Raw genomic sequence first — 14,756 nt, forward strand, 5'->3', positions numbered from 1 at the left:
GTATTTCATTCGGTAGTTGTAGAGTCTCTGAAATTTGACACATCAGTTCAGTTCAGTTGTAGTTTTAGACTTAGCAGACATAAAAGTAGACAGATGCTTTTCCAATCCAAATCATGGCCTAAATTGAGAGTCTTGAATAACACTCAATGGCTTCCCTGTTAAAGGTTTAAGGTGATTTGATGTGAGGAATACACGTGTCTTTCAAAAAGCTCCGTGTGACCTGATTACCTATAACCACGGAAAAGAGTCTTTAAAGTGCCTCTAAATGGAATATATGTGGGGCAAGTAGACCTGTTCATTGGCCCCTCCTTTCCTCTCAGTTCTGCTCACCTGAGAGAACGGCGATTCCTTTTTGCTGTTACATCCTCAGAAATGTTATATGGAGGAATCAAGACACAGTAATAGAATAGCTTGCTTCCTTCCAACAGATCGATTTCTCTGTCACAGGTGACTTTTGCAAGCCATTCTTAGTCATGGACATTATTTAATCTTGATCTGCAGGTCTAGAGATGGGCTCCTTCTGCCATAATTCTTTCAAGGAGCATTGTATCCAGGGCCCTGTGGGAGTGGGGGCTGTCTTGTTCCCCCTTCCTGTATCTTTTTGGGACCGAGATGTTTCAGGGCTGCACCCCTGGTACCTGGGTCGTCATTAAGGCAACCTTTATTCCTGGTTGGCCTGGGACAAACGCGAGAACCACGTAGTGCTGTATGATCTTTTCCTCGTGGAAATGATGGCGTTAGGGTTAGAGAGAAGGGCTTTCGTTAAACCTGCATTCCAAGCAAAGCTGTCTTCCCATCTGGGCCCACGGACCCTTGATAACTGATGGGTTGTTGCCTTGGGTCCCCCAGAAAATAGACCTATCATGTGGGTCTTGATGGAAACTTGGGTTAGTTTGTAACGTTACTGTTGTCTAGTCTTTGTGAAGGAAGAGTTTGAGTGTGTTTTCTTTACCTTGTAGATTTCCAGTGAGGAAATATCAGTCAAGAAGGAACAGTTATCTGAAGCACTGCAAACCATGCAGCTCTTTCTGGCTAAACATGGAGACAAGTATGTCAGTTTTCATCAGGTCTTTAATTTGAAGTTAGGGAAATGATTTTTTTTTTTTTTAATTTGACATGGTGTTTATTTTAGGAAAAAAAAATGGGTAAGAGATTACCATAGGAAATGAGTAAAGGTATAAAGTCCAGTTAAAAGGTACACACTTTCAGGTTAGTAGAAGCAAACTATGACATTTAGAATGGATAAGCCATGGGTCCTACAATTCCCAGCACAGGGAATTGTATCCAGTCTCTTGGGATAGACCATGATGGAAGATAATAGGAGAAAAAGAATGTATATGTATGTATGACTGGATCACTTTGCTGTACAGCAGAAATTGATGCAACAGTGTAAATCAGCTCTACTTTAGTAATAAAGAGATAAGTAGGTCCTGAAGATATGCAGCATGGTGACTATAGTTAATGATATTACAGATTTGAAAGTTACCGAGAGAGTAGTAGACCTTACAAGTTCTCATCACAAGAAAAGATATTTGTAACTGTATATGGTGATAAGTGTTAATTAGACTCATTACTGTGTTCATTTCACAACGTACGCAAATATTGAATCATATTGTCCACCTAAAACTAATGTTATGTGCCAATTATATCTCAATTAAAAAAAAACTTACCATACAGGGACTAGGTGGTCCATAAAATAATTGTTTTATGCTGAAAACAGTGTTTATCTTGTTGCTTAAACGTTATTGGAGTAGAGTTGACTTACAGCCTTGTGTTAGTTTCAGGTATACAGCAAAGCAAGCCAGTCATGTGTATACCTAGATCCTTTCTTTGAAGAATTGATCTTAAAAGCACTCAGCAAAGTAGAAGATGGGCAACTTCAATTGAGAGTTTAAAAACGGAACTCAATCGCAGATTTACTTTGTAATGTAATAGCCTGATGATAGACTTAGCAATTTAATTAACTGTCATGTTTAGTCACTCTTAGTCTTCACCAGAACCGTGAAATGTACTTACTCTCCCCCATATATTGCTGATAAGACCACAGGCTCTGAGAATCATAGCTAGTGACTTGTAAAGATGCCAAGCCAAGTCCTAATTCTAATTAGTACTTTCTCTCCAAGGGCCTGATGTTGAAAAGGTGTGCAAATATGTTCATTTTCTCAGCAGAGACCTCTGGCAACCTAATTTCTCGTGGCTCCATCCTGCTGTTTGCCACAAGGCATCTCCTGTAGTTCAGCTGATGCCTCAGACAGGGGAGGGATCTACCCTTTTCTTAAATCCTTCTCTGGCTGTCAGCTTTAGAACTATTCCGGAAGGATTTTGTGTTGCCCTGTAGCAAATCTGGTTAATTTCCTTATAAACGTCCTCTTTAGTCATCCTTCTGCTTAAACAAGTTTGACCTTGAGTAGTAGCTTGCTTGTCCCTTTTCCATGTGGGACCTAATAGTGGGGTCTTTCCCTCTGTCAGATAATAACAACCATTATTTTAGATGAACTGTTATAGAAATGTGTATATGCCAGAGCAGCGCTGATATTGTACAGGAGAGAGAAGGGCCTTAAGGACCATCCTTAATTTTCACATACAGCCATTCAAAAAACCTGAGCATTGAGGTTATAGTATACATAAGACTGGGTTGTATGAGGTTATATATGTATTATATGTAATATTACATGAGATAACATATGAGATTGTGTCACCATGTGCTTATTTTGCAAAGTATTTTTTACAAAATCATGGAGCCTAATATTTCATCTTTATCACTGACATTCCTCATTGCGCACTTTCTGATTGTTTTAGAATGACAGATGAAGAACGAATGGAGTTAGAAAAACAAGTGAAAACTCTGCAAGAGAGCTACAGTGTATTCTTCAGTGAATCCCTGAAACAGCTACAGCAGCTACAAACCTCGGCAGAGATAAAGGTAGAGGAGAAGGTAACGTTATTTATTTAGAACATGAAGCTGTTTCAAGACGCTTAGTTTAGTGGCATGATTGTAGAAATAGGTGTCAGTGACAAAGAAAGGACCTTGGATTGTGTACGTGGGAAGAACACAGGTGGAGTTCCTGTAAGTGCTTGGAGATTTGAGTGTTGTTTATTTAATGCGGTCTTACTCTTGCTGTCATCAGTTTCCATGACATCTTAATCTCTGCCTTGCATGGTAAAAGGAAAGAATCATTCATTTTCTAACTCTTCTCTTTTGAAGCCATTCGTCTGCTATAGTAGGTATCTTGCTTTGTAAATACAGTGTTGTGAAATAGTCTTAAGAATCACTGGAAAGGTGACCTTGGAGTGTTGGGGGGAGGGGGGTTGTCTGATTTGCAGAGACACCCGTGAGATTTAGTTGAGTAACACTGGCCCAGATGTTTTAGTGGGGTTATTCTGGCATCTTCTTCAACTATAACCAAAGTTGGTTCAAATTCGGCCTGTGCTTAAACTTTTAGAACTTGGCAATGTGTGTTCACGATATGCAGCACAGTATCCAGTATCCAAAAAGTTATCTGTATATGCCATTCCCTTCCTTCTTGGAATATTTCCCACACTAGGGGTTGCATTTTGAGGGTAGGTAAGAATGCTGGTCCCTCAGGTGCTGGCCCTCTCTGAGAAGGTCTGTATGCTGTAAACATCATAGCATGGGGTCTGAACCTCTCTTCCACGTCCGTACACTAATCCCGCCGACGGCAGGGAGCATGGTTTGTCTCCTAGGCGCGTGCCCCGTTTCCTCACCCTCATGGCGTCCTCGGTTGTGTCCTCACTAACCTCTTGACAGGCACAGTATGAAGTTTTCGATTCACAGATGCATGTTGTTTCCAAAGCTTTGATCACATCCTGTGCTGTTGACTAGATCACTGACATAGATCACTTGTGCATTCGAGCTGCCTAACATTCACAGCCTTGCTGCGCCTCGGTAAGTAGAGGACTTCATGTTGAAGTGTATTCTTTATTCGCAAAGGCACCCGGAGTTTCGTGGCTCTGGTCGCCCTCGTGTCCCCCCACTGAGAGCGTCCTGCTTCCTTTTCAGCTGGATAAAGTGATTGCGGGCACTGTTGACCGGAGCACGGGAGAGGTCCTGTCCATCTTCCAGGCGGTCCTGAGAGGCCTCGTGGATTACGACACCGGGATCCGACTGCTCGAGACCCAGCTGCTGATTTCCGGCCTCATCTCCCCAGCGTTAAGAAAATGCTTTGACCTCAAAGATGCCCAGAGCCACGGCCTTATTGATGAGCAAGTTCTGAGCCACCTCCAAGAACTCAACGAGGCGAAGGCAGTGATGTCCGCCGTGTCGCCCGCCACTGTTCCCGTGCTGGATGCCCTGGCTAAAGGGGTGATCTCAGAACCCACGGCCATCAGGGTCCTTGAGATCCTGCTTTCCACGGGCTCTCTGGTTATTCCGGCCACAGGAGAGCAGCTGACCCTGCAGAAGGCCTTCCAGCAGCACTGGATTTCCTCCGCGTTGTTTTCTAAAATCCTGGAAAGGCAAAATACGTGTAAAGATCTGATTGACCCCTCCACCTCCGAGAAGGTGTCTTTACTGGATCTCCTGCAGAGAAGCGTTTTGCAGGAAAACACTGGGGTGCGGCTTCTCCCTGTGAGGCCTCAAGAAGGAGGCAGGATAACGTTGAAAGGTGGGAGAAGCATAAGCATTTTGAGGGCCGCCCACGAAGGTCTCGTAGACCGTGAAACCATGTTCCGCTTGTTGGGCGCACAGCTGCTCTCTGGGGGGCTGATCGACGCCACGTCCGGCCGGAGGCTGACCGTGGAGGAAGCCGTGGCAGAGGGGGTGATGGACAGGGACACTGCCAACAGCATCCTCACCTACCAGGTCGAAACAGGCGGAATCATCCACTCCAACCCCGCCAGACGCTTGACTGTGGACGAGGCGGTCCAGTGTGATTTAATCACCTCGAGCAGCGCCCTTCTGGTGCTTGAGGCCCAGCGAGGCTACGTGGGCCTCATCTGGCCTCACTCGGGGGAAATATTCCCCACCTCTTCTTCTCTGCAGCAGGAGCTGATTACGAATGAATTGGCCTGCAAGATCCTGAACGGCAGACAGAAAATAGCCGCTCTCTATATGCCAGAAACTTCCCAAGTCGTTGGGCTGGAGCTTGCCGCACAGCTAGGGATTATAGATAATAACACGGCATCGATTTTGAAAAATATAGTACTGCCCGATAAAATGCCCGATTTGGGAGATCTAGAAGCCTGTAAAAATGCCAGGAGGTGGCTCTCTTTTTGTAAATTCCAACCATCGACTGCCCACGATTATCGGCCGGAAGAGGATGTTTTTGATGAAGAAGAGCCGGTGGCGACGCAGAGCTCAGAGCAAACTAAGAAATTATTCCTGTCTTACTTGATGATAAATAGCTATATGGATGCGAACACAGGGCAGAGGCTTTTGCTGTATGATGGAGCCTTGGGCGAGGCTGTTGAAATGCTCCACGAAGGCTGCGGTGCGGAATTGGGGGAGGACACGCCCGGAAAAGAAGGTCTGGGTGTCTTAGGACTCCCTGGTGTGTTTCCCAGTCACACTTCCAGTACAGAAACAGGTGAAAGTACAGCTTCCCCAAGTAGTTGGGAAACACGTCATGGCAGAGAACCAAAGCGTAAGGAAGTCCCTGAGAACAGGAAACAGGCCTTTGATGAAATGTGTCAGGACATGGGAACTGATGTTCCCAGGAGTGAGATTCGCCCATCAGGGAACCCAGCAGGTAGACTAGCAGCTGGCCCTCAAGTGAGTTCATCCAGCGTGTGTCTTCCTGGCTCCCCAGCGCGTTTAACACAGCCTGGCCTTGCTGAGGTCCTCAGGCAGGAGTCCGCCAACAGACTTGAAAACGGCGAACACCAGAAGCAGATTGAGACAAAGGATCGTGCAGATGAGTGTCGTCCTTCTGTAAACCTTCTAAACCTTGCAAGCGGTTTGATACCAGATCCTCTTGTGAAATCGAAAACTGGTAGAATCTGTGACATGAATGAGGCGGAGTGTGAAGATGGTGTGAGCCGGCATTCAGCTCTCTTCGACTATTCCCCCAGGCTCAGTGCCTTGTTAAGTCACGATAAGCTGAGGACCCATCCGGGAGGCCGTGAGCACGTCCACCCTGCAGAGAGCAATGGACACCCACGCGAGGCCTCCGCCTTGCCGGTCAGTGACCAAACCATGCCGCTGGGTCAAAGAATGGGGGCAGGATTTCAAGACCAGTTTCTGGGCATTGCCGCTATTAACATCAGTTTACAGGGAGAACACGCTGCACAAAAACCTTCCCATGTTGGTTGCGATCGTCCTCAGATGCAGAATCAAGATCATAAGGATAGTTCAGACGCTTGTGGTGGAGACGAAGAGATGCTTGCTTCTGCTTGGCAGAAACCCGAAGACAAACCTCGTGTGTCCCCGGGGGAAGGGCGTGCCTGTGCCTCGTCCCTGAGGGGGACCGGTGCTCAAGCACCCCCGGCTGATGCTCATTCCCCAGTGTTTGAAGAACCTGCTGGCGCTGGGGCTGGAGACTATGAGACGTCACTCCTGGACCATGGGCAGAGTGACACCGAGACGGACACGGAGAGCAGCGAGGACTTTTATGACACGCCCTTGTCTGAAGATGACGACCACGACTCCCTGCTCCTGCAGGGGGACGACCGTGATTGTCTGCAGCCTGAGGACTGTGACTCGCTGCCAGAAGAAGAAGACAGGGCTGCTCCCCCCGGAGAGGTTTTCTATGATGTTTCTAAGGAGGGGGCCCCCGGGGCACCAGCTGATGGCTTCAGTGTTGGGGGAGAAGCTGAGTCTCTGCAGGGCTTTCTGGTTGGTTCCGAGACCCCTGAACTCAGTTCAGGTGGGGGACTCCACTTCAGTGCACTTGGCTCCTATGAGGGGGGTGGACCGTGGACGGAAACTGCATGGGAAATGGACGGCCCAGATCACCTTGACAGTGATGAGTCTGACTCGCTGAGCGACGGTGACCTTGGAGGAGGAGAAGAGGGCTTCAGGACTGCGTTAGAACCTGACGACACTGGCTCTTGGGGAGGGAGAGAGGGAGAGCGTGCCGCTGGACGAGAACTGAAACCTAAGGCTGGTCACTTAGATCCTACGCAAAATGGGGACAGTTGTGGGGACTCTGTGTGTGACAGTGGTGGTGATGATGACGATGGTGACGCTGAAGAAGAAGGAGCAGGGAGCGAGGGTGGAAAGCCCATGACCCAGGGTGAGGCTGAGGATGCGGGTGTCGGGGCGGGTGTTGCTGCGGTGCACGAGGCAGAGAGCCATCGCGAAACTCAGGAGAGCAATCAGATGATCCTCCCGGATGAAAAGCACAGTCCTAGTCCTTCAGAAAAACAGCAGGATGTACATGTTTTACGGCTCGAATCAAATAGTGAAAGTAGCTTAGTCGCTGAAAGAAACAACCTTCCAGAACCTACAATGGAGTGTGTTCAGAAAAGCAAAGGACACGTGTTGCGGCACGAGATGGCCCTTAAGGACGTCTTGCAGCCTGTCGTGAAAGGCACTGAGTCAGGAAACACTCTTGGCCCTGTCCGTGTTTCACCCAATCCTGATGTCAGTTCGGCTTCTGAACTTGAGTATGAGCTCAAGAACATGGGTGGTGAGTTGATTCAAGGGCCAGGATCTGCTGACGCGGTGGAAGGCGGACATCCGTATTGCGAGAACGTGACTCTTCAAGCCGACTCCTCTTCTGAGAAAGAGGAGCCTGATGCAGTAGGAACACCCGGCAGGGAATGCCAGTCGTCAACCCCAGTCTCTGCGGTGGACCAAGGGGATCGAGGAAGGCGAGGAGAGCAGGTTGAAGAGAGAGCTGTCGGAGGCAGGGTGCTGCCGGAAGGTGGGACGTCAGGGCGTCAAGCGTGCGCGGATGAAGGGGAGGTGCCTACAGAAGGCCCTGCAGAGGGTGACGCGTGCCGCCAGCTTTTGCCCAGTGAAAGAACAAGGGAGCACCTGGGGTTAGCTAATAGTCAGCTTCCCGTCCCACACATTGCCGTCAGTGAGCACCCTCAGGAAGGAAGCCTTCACAGAGCAGCTGTGACTCTGACAGAGGAAGCCCGGAGTCCACCAGCCATGGTTAGTAAGAGTCCCGTTCAGTTTGAGGACCTCGAAGAAATATTTGACTCACCAGTTTGCCAAGTGATGGGTGGGGATGCGACTTCCGGGCTGACCTTGTCTGAAGGGAACACAAGAACGCAGAGAGAGCCAGTCACCCCTGGACCTGAAAGAGAGCCCCCTCTGTGGACTCATTTGAAACCTTGTGCACCGAATGTAAAAGCCAAAGATGTGCTGAAACTGAATGGCGATGCCCCCAGCTCTGTTCTCCCAGCCTCCCTCCCCAGGAAAGAGCACCTGCAGTCAGGAGTTAAGAATGCAGAGGACGAGGCCAGGCTTGCTCTGGAGGAATCACCACTCATGGAGGGAGCCCAGCGGGATGACATTCCTGCTAAAGAAAGCGACTCAGAAGGAGGAACAGAGGGTCCTGAGTTCGCACTGGAAAATGGTGAAACTCCTCCAGCCTCACCTCTTAGACGTGTGGGAGGCCTTGGGAAACATACCGATTCTGTGCGGTCAGAACTCTGTGCAGATGGCATCAGAAGTGACAGCTCTAGTGGCCCTTTAAGCCCTGACTTCTCGTCCTTGGAAATTAACCACAAGGAAGACATCCTTAAGCAGCCACCACAAAAAGCACAAGCCTCCTTTCCAGGACTCCGGGAAAAGGAAGTTCAGGTTCCTGGGGTGTCACAGGTCTGTGCTGAGGATGTGAAGGATGCCTTAAAAGGGAGATTAGAAGAATGTCACAGGACCCCTCAAGAGGCTGAGGAACCATCCACCTGCGCAGATGCTAAAATCTCGATTCAAAACCTAATTAAGAGGGTCAGTGCATCACTGTTGGTACCCGAAGCATCTGGTGGGCACAGCGACTCTGAAACTGGTGACCGTCCTGGCGCTTCCCCATTGATTAACTCACCAGAGCTGCAGGCAGAGGACAGAGCTGATCCGTTCTGTATTGCAAACCTCAAGTCTGAGCTTCCCCCCCACACACTCAGGCAAAATCAGCCTAGCCAGAAAATCACAGGAGCCTTGGAACTGATGAAAGAGTTAACTCGGATGGGGTGTGAGCTAGAGAAAGGAGGTGTTACATCCGAAGGACTTCCTGGGCAGCTCGGAAGTATTTTCTCCAAGCTGTTTGCTGATGGATATTCAGAGAAAGTTGAACAGGGTGGAAACTTGGGTCCAGAATCATCTACAGCTTCTGAGCAGGTGGACGAGCAGCCCCATGTTCCTGACGATCTGAAAAGCAAGGAGAGAAATCATTGTTCTCTTCATGTACAAACTGCAAACGACAGTGGACCAGAAAACTCTCCGACCTCTGCATCAGCATCTCCAAGAGATGGGAGGCTGGAAGAGCTTTTCACCAAATCCCCGAACCATTTGGAATGTATTTCACGGTCCAAAGAAATGGCTTCTGGAGACAGCACGATGGGACAAGTAAGTTGACTTTACATTTTATAAGGAAGTAGCTGCATGGAACATTCGGGAATAATCCCCTACCTTCTCTTTGCTTAAAAAAATCTGTGTAAAGCCTGTTGAATCACAGTGTCCACATTTGTGTTTAGTTCTCCAATGAGATGCAGCAGTGTTTACAGCACAGATCAAAAATGTGCGAGTATTTGGCTTTGCTTCAAGATATGAAGCCCCCCTTGGACAACTGGGAGTCTCCAGAGAACAACCTAGAAGCTCTGAAGAACCAGCTTAAACAGTTGGAGGTAAGAACTGTCCGCTGCCAGTTATGGAGCGTGGTCGACGGACCTTAATTTGGAAAATTAATCAGCCCTTTTAAACTTTGAGTAGGAGTCCCATTTGTGTTGCTCGCTAAATGGATCTGGGGTATGCTTTTTTTTTTTTTTTTTTTTTTTTTTCCTTACAGATGTTTGAATTGGGATTGACTCCAATCGCTGTGATTCTAAGAAAGGACATGGAGCTGGCAGAAGAATTTTTGAAGTCTCTGCCGGCTGACTTCCCAAGGGGACCTCTTGAGGACCTGCACCTAAGCCTCCAGAGTCTGCGGTCAGCCTTCTCATCCCTCAGCACTGCATCTTCAGAAAGAATGACCCACATTACGTGGGCCATCAACTCTGAGACGGTAGGTACCAGACCATCGGATACCCAGTTATAATGCAAGTCTGGAAGAAAAGTGATGATCTGAGATTTTAGTCCTAAGATAAATTATTTCATTCTCAAACTGTTAAGCCCTTAAAACAGGATCATTATTTGCAGGAGTTTGAAATTCGGGGCAGACGAGGTGAATGTGTGGTTTTATTTTCTAGTCTAAACTGGCAGTTTCCCATGAAGAATTCCTGCACAGACTTCAGTCGTTCTCTTGTTGGGTCTCGGAGAAGAGCAGGTCTGTGAAGGGTATGGAGGCTGTGAAGGTTCAAGATACTGAACATGTCAGGCAAAGCTTGGAGTTCCTCAAGGCAAGTGTCAAGATGCATAAGACAAAGTACATCCAGCAACCTGGGCAGTCAGTAGAACATGTGTTTAGGCAAAATAGGACTTTGCTAAAGCTATGGAGAATCATTTCCTTTCTCTCTCAGCTGACGCTGCTGTAAGATAACCACAGTCTCATAGATGTTGTTCTGAAGCTACTCCAGAAGCCTTTTTGCAGCTCTTAACTATTGCGTGTCGAGATGTGTATTTGTGCATTTATTTATATATCAGTCACATAAAGACAGTAATGCTTTTATGGCCACGCACATGGCATGTGGAAATTCCCAGGTCAGGGATTGAATCTGAGCTGCAGCTGTGGCAACACCAGATCCTTAACCCACTGTGCCCGGCCAGGGATTGAACCTGTACCTCTGCAGTGACCTGAGCCGCTGCAGTCAGATTCTTAACCCACTGCACCATGACAGGGACTCCAAGACAATCACATAGATGCAGCATAGTATTTGTCAATGTTTGTAATACCTTCCCCCATCAAGTTCCTAATTTGAACAGCCTGCCTTGTGAATAGCAGTCAGCTATACATCTGGCCTTGCAAGTCAGAAAAGTGAAATTCTGGCCCATTGGATTTATGTTTTCAATTCCCCGTAGTCTCATGTATGTGCTGCCACAGTTACATGGATTTTGTAAATACTAGCAAACAATATTTTAATGTTGATGTTCCCCTTCAATGTGCTAAATGTATACAAGTTAGATCTTTTTTTTTTTTTTTTTTTTTTTTTTTGTCTTTTTGCCATTTTCTTGGGCTGCTCTCACGGCATATGGAGGTTCCCAGGCTAGGGGTTGAATCGGAGCTGTAGCTGCCGCCAGAGCCACAGCAATGTGGGATCTGAGCCGCGTCTGCAACCTACACCACAGCTCACGGCAACGCCGGATCCTTAACCCACTGAGCAAGGCCAGGGATCGAACCCGCAACCTCATGGTTCCTAGTCGGATTCGTTAACCACTGCGCCACAATGGGAACTCCTACAAGTTAGATCTTTACCTTTTGTCAGAGTTATGTTTTATGTGTTAAGTAACTCTGCCAGACGAGGTTAAAATATTCTGAGGGACTATTTCTATATAATATTAGTTATTATATATAGTATGGAAATAATTTTATCACTGCCATTCATTACTAATGCATAGATTGACTAAATGATTTTGAAAAAAATGTCATTAAAAGCTTGAGTCACAGTTCCCATTGTAGTGCAGTGGAAACGAATCCAACTAGGAACCATGACATTGTAGGTTCGACCCCTGACCTCACTCAGTGGGTTAAGGATCCGGCATTGCTGTGAGCTGTGGTGTAGATCTCAGACATGGCTCAGATCCTGTGTGGCTGTGGCTGTGGTGCAGGCCAGCAGCTATAGCTCTCATTCAACCCCTAGCCTGGGAACCTCCATATACTGCGGGTACGGACCTAAAAAGACAAAAGACAGAAAAAAAAAAGCTTGAGTCCCTTGGGGGTTCCTGCCATGGAGCAGCAGGTTAAAGATTAGGCATTGTCTCTACAGTGGCTCTGGTCACTGCTGAGGCACAGGTTCGATCTCCAGCTGAGTGCAGTGGGTTAAAGGATCTGGCGTTGCTGTAGCTGCGGCTCAGATTCAGTTCCAGGTGCAGCCAAAAAAAAAAAAAAAAAAAAAAAAAGAGCATGTTTTGTGATAAATATTATTGTTAATATAAACTTTTCACTGATGTTTAATTCCCTGTTGGTAACTCGTACTATTTTGTCCGCAGAATGTGTTAAAAGACCTTGGACACACCAAAACGCAGCTGGAGGCCACCGCCTTTGACGTGCAGTTCTTCATTTCTGAACATGCACAAGATCTGTCCCCTACCCAGAGCCGGCAGCTGCTGAACCTCCTAAACACAACGCAGAAGGGTATCCTTGACGCCCAGGGGTCCGTGGCTGCCCAGGTGGAGCGTTTAGAAGCGCAGTTACAGCTCGAACAAGAGCTTGATCATCAGAAGGTCTGCCTGTCTTTGTGGGCTGGGAATTCTCCGTCTTTAGTTCTTCAGGGTGAAGCCTGTAATGTAGATGCCAGGGGTTGTGGAGAGGAAGAGTTAGGAAAATTTTTCTAGCATGGCAGTCAAAGGACAGCATATAAAGTCAAAAATCCTTCAATATATGGAAGTGTTGCTGGAGTTCTCGGGTGGCCTAGTGGTTAGGAATCCCGTGTTGTCACTGTTGTGGTGCAGGTTCAATCCCTGGCCCTGGAACTTCCACGTGACACAGGTGTAGCTGGGAAAAAAAGTATTGCTTTCCATAATAATGCTGTAATTAATTGATTTTAATTTTCACAACTCCCTGAAACCACTGTTTTCAGAGGAGAGTTTTAATTTTTTTTTTTTCTAGGCGTGGGAAATACAGATGCCCTGAGAAATTTCCAGGGATAAATGGATGAGGGTGTGGAGAGCCAAGGTTAAGGATTTCTCTTTCCGCTGGGCGGTGGGCTGGCACAGTGGAGGGCTGGGCTCTGGCGTCAGGCTGCTCCAGTTTACACCCCTTCAGCACCACTCCCTTGCTGTCCATTACGGAACCAGTTCTCTTTTGCGAAACTGGCAAGAGCAGCAGTGCTTACCTGGTGGTGTCGTGGGCATTGATGAAAGAAAGACGTTAAAACTCTCGGGACGTTGGCCAGCAGGTGTCAGGCTTCTCGTCTAGATCTATGGCTATAGAATAAATAACCCGTGTGTGTACAATAGGAAAATGAAGATGCAAGTAGGTACTGAGTTAATCTCTGAGGAAGGTGTAATGGATCTTATTAGAGCAGCGCAGTGAACAGCAGGGGTGAGCAGAGGCGGGATGGAAGGGGCCTCAGTGACTAAAGAGGGACACTGCCCGCGGCGCTCCTTCTGCCACTTCCGGGAGCACGCGCATGGTCTCCAGCATGATAACCGGTCTACACGCGACGGGTATGTTAACAGACACATCTAACTTCTGTTTTGCTATCCTTTTGCAGAATTAACTGTGTGTGTCGCAGGTGTCAAGAGCTTGAGAAAACGGGATGTTTCCTCCTGTGGGTCAGAAGTGCCACCTCTTTCCCATGTGCATGGCCAGTATTCTCTTGACATTGTCACCCTGACGTGATCTCCTTCTTCATACTGGAGATGCGCTCTCACTTTCCGTGTCACTCGCCAGCGTGCACCCCACTGCTATCATGTTTACAGCATACTCGGGGAAGCCTGTTAGGGACACTTGCCAGTGTCTTGTAGGACAGGGTTGTCAGGCAGCGAGTTTGGGACCGCATTCAGCCCACTTTGGTTTTGCTCCCCTTCAGGTGGTGGCAGAGCGCCAGCAGGAGTACAGAGAGAAGCTCCAGGGCATCTGCGACCTCCTCACCCAAACTGAGAACCGCCTGATCGGTCACCAGGAAGCCTTCGTGATTGGAGATGGCACGGCCGACTTGAAGAAGTACCAGTCCAGGCAGGAGGTAGAGTACGCTTTGCATCAGGGGTTGGTGGGTCGCGTGACATTGGGATCGATCACAGGGCTTTGGAAAGCTCTTGGGTCCTGGAAACTAGCACGGTCATACTTCTCTGAGGCCAGGCGCACCTGAGCGGACTCTCTGCCCCCGCAGAGCTGAGCTTGAAACTTTATTCTAAGCTGTGCCAGTTCACCTGCAGCAAGCCTGGTAATGTCCCTGACTGATCTGGGGTGACATGTTGGGTGGAAGAGACACGAACCAAAGAGGTTTGATGGTGGAAGTACCTGTGTGATGAGTTAGTTAGAATCTGGACTCCTCTGAGGCCCACCCACGCCCTGGCAGATCAGGAGACAGGGCTGTGAGTTTGGGTTCCTTCTCTTTCCTAGTTTCTTCCTGTTCCTTCCATCCTTCTCTGAAATGTGCTCCTTTTGATCGAAGGAACAAACCATAACAACAGAGGAAGAAATCTTTATTTTGGTGTCAGGAAACCCATAATCAGGTGGCTCCTGGTTCTGGTCCCAGACTCTGTACATTGTCAGCCTTTCTTTTTCTTGTCTTTTCTTTTTTTTTCCCCCCAATTTTTATATTTTTTAAAGTAACGTTTATTTACAGTGTTGTGTCAATTTCTACTGTACAGCAGAGTGAACCCGTCATACATACATATTTACAACCCATTCTTATTATCAGCTTTCCAGCTTCCTCTCTCTGAGCCCTGCTGTCTTCGTTTCTCATACTTTGACTCTTGTGTTATTGTCAGTGATGTAAATATTATGTTAAGTGACCAGTGGTTACTCTCACATAGTAGTGGCTCAGTAAAGTGTATCTCTCTCTCTCTCTTTTTATAAAGTTAC

General features: G+C 47.7%; 1 protein-coding gene across 49 annotated transcripts in view; it reads left to right on the forward strand.

The window, feature by feature from the left end:
- Positions 1-14,756, forward strand: part of DST (dystonin) — a 488,220-nt gene that overhangs the window by 335,561 nt on the left and 137,903 nt on the right. For 27 of the 49 annotated variants that reach the window (XM_084967821.1, XM_021098569.2, XM_084967788.1 and 24 more), the window contains 8 exons: positions 960-1,048; positions 2,800-2,935; positions 4,022-9,478; positions 9,607-9,756; positions 9,918-10,133; positions 10,318-10,467; positions 12,215-12,448; positions 13,759-13,911. In XM_084967821.1, coding sequence (XP_084823947.1) covers positions 960-1,048; positions 2,800-2,935; positions 4,022-9,478; positions 9,607-9,756; positions 9,918-10,133; positions 10,318-10,467; positions 12,215-12,448; positions 13,759-13,911 — 6,585 coding nt within the window. The remainder of the gene's footprint in view (positions 1-959; positions 1,049-2,799; positions 2,936-4,021; positions 9,479-9,606; positions 9,757-9,917; positions 10,134-10,317; positions 10,468-12,214; positions 12,449-13,758; positions 13,912-14,756) is intronic. The other 22 variants (XM_084967803.1, XM_084967804.1, XM_084967805.1 and 19 more) reach the window with 3 other exon arrangements.

Source organism: Sus scrofa, chromosome 7, assembly GCF_054392235.1.
Source record: "Sus scrofa isolate SSC_HxYL_T2T_F1_AM1 chromosome 7, Sscrofa_HxYL_maternal_Yorkshire_Landrace_v2.0, whole genome shotgun sequence".
Taxonomy (NCBI): domain Eukaryota; kingdom Metazoa; phylum Chordata; class Mammalia; order Artiodactyla; family Suidae; genus Sus; species Sus scrofa.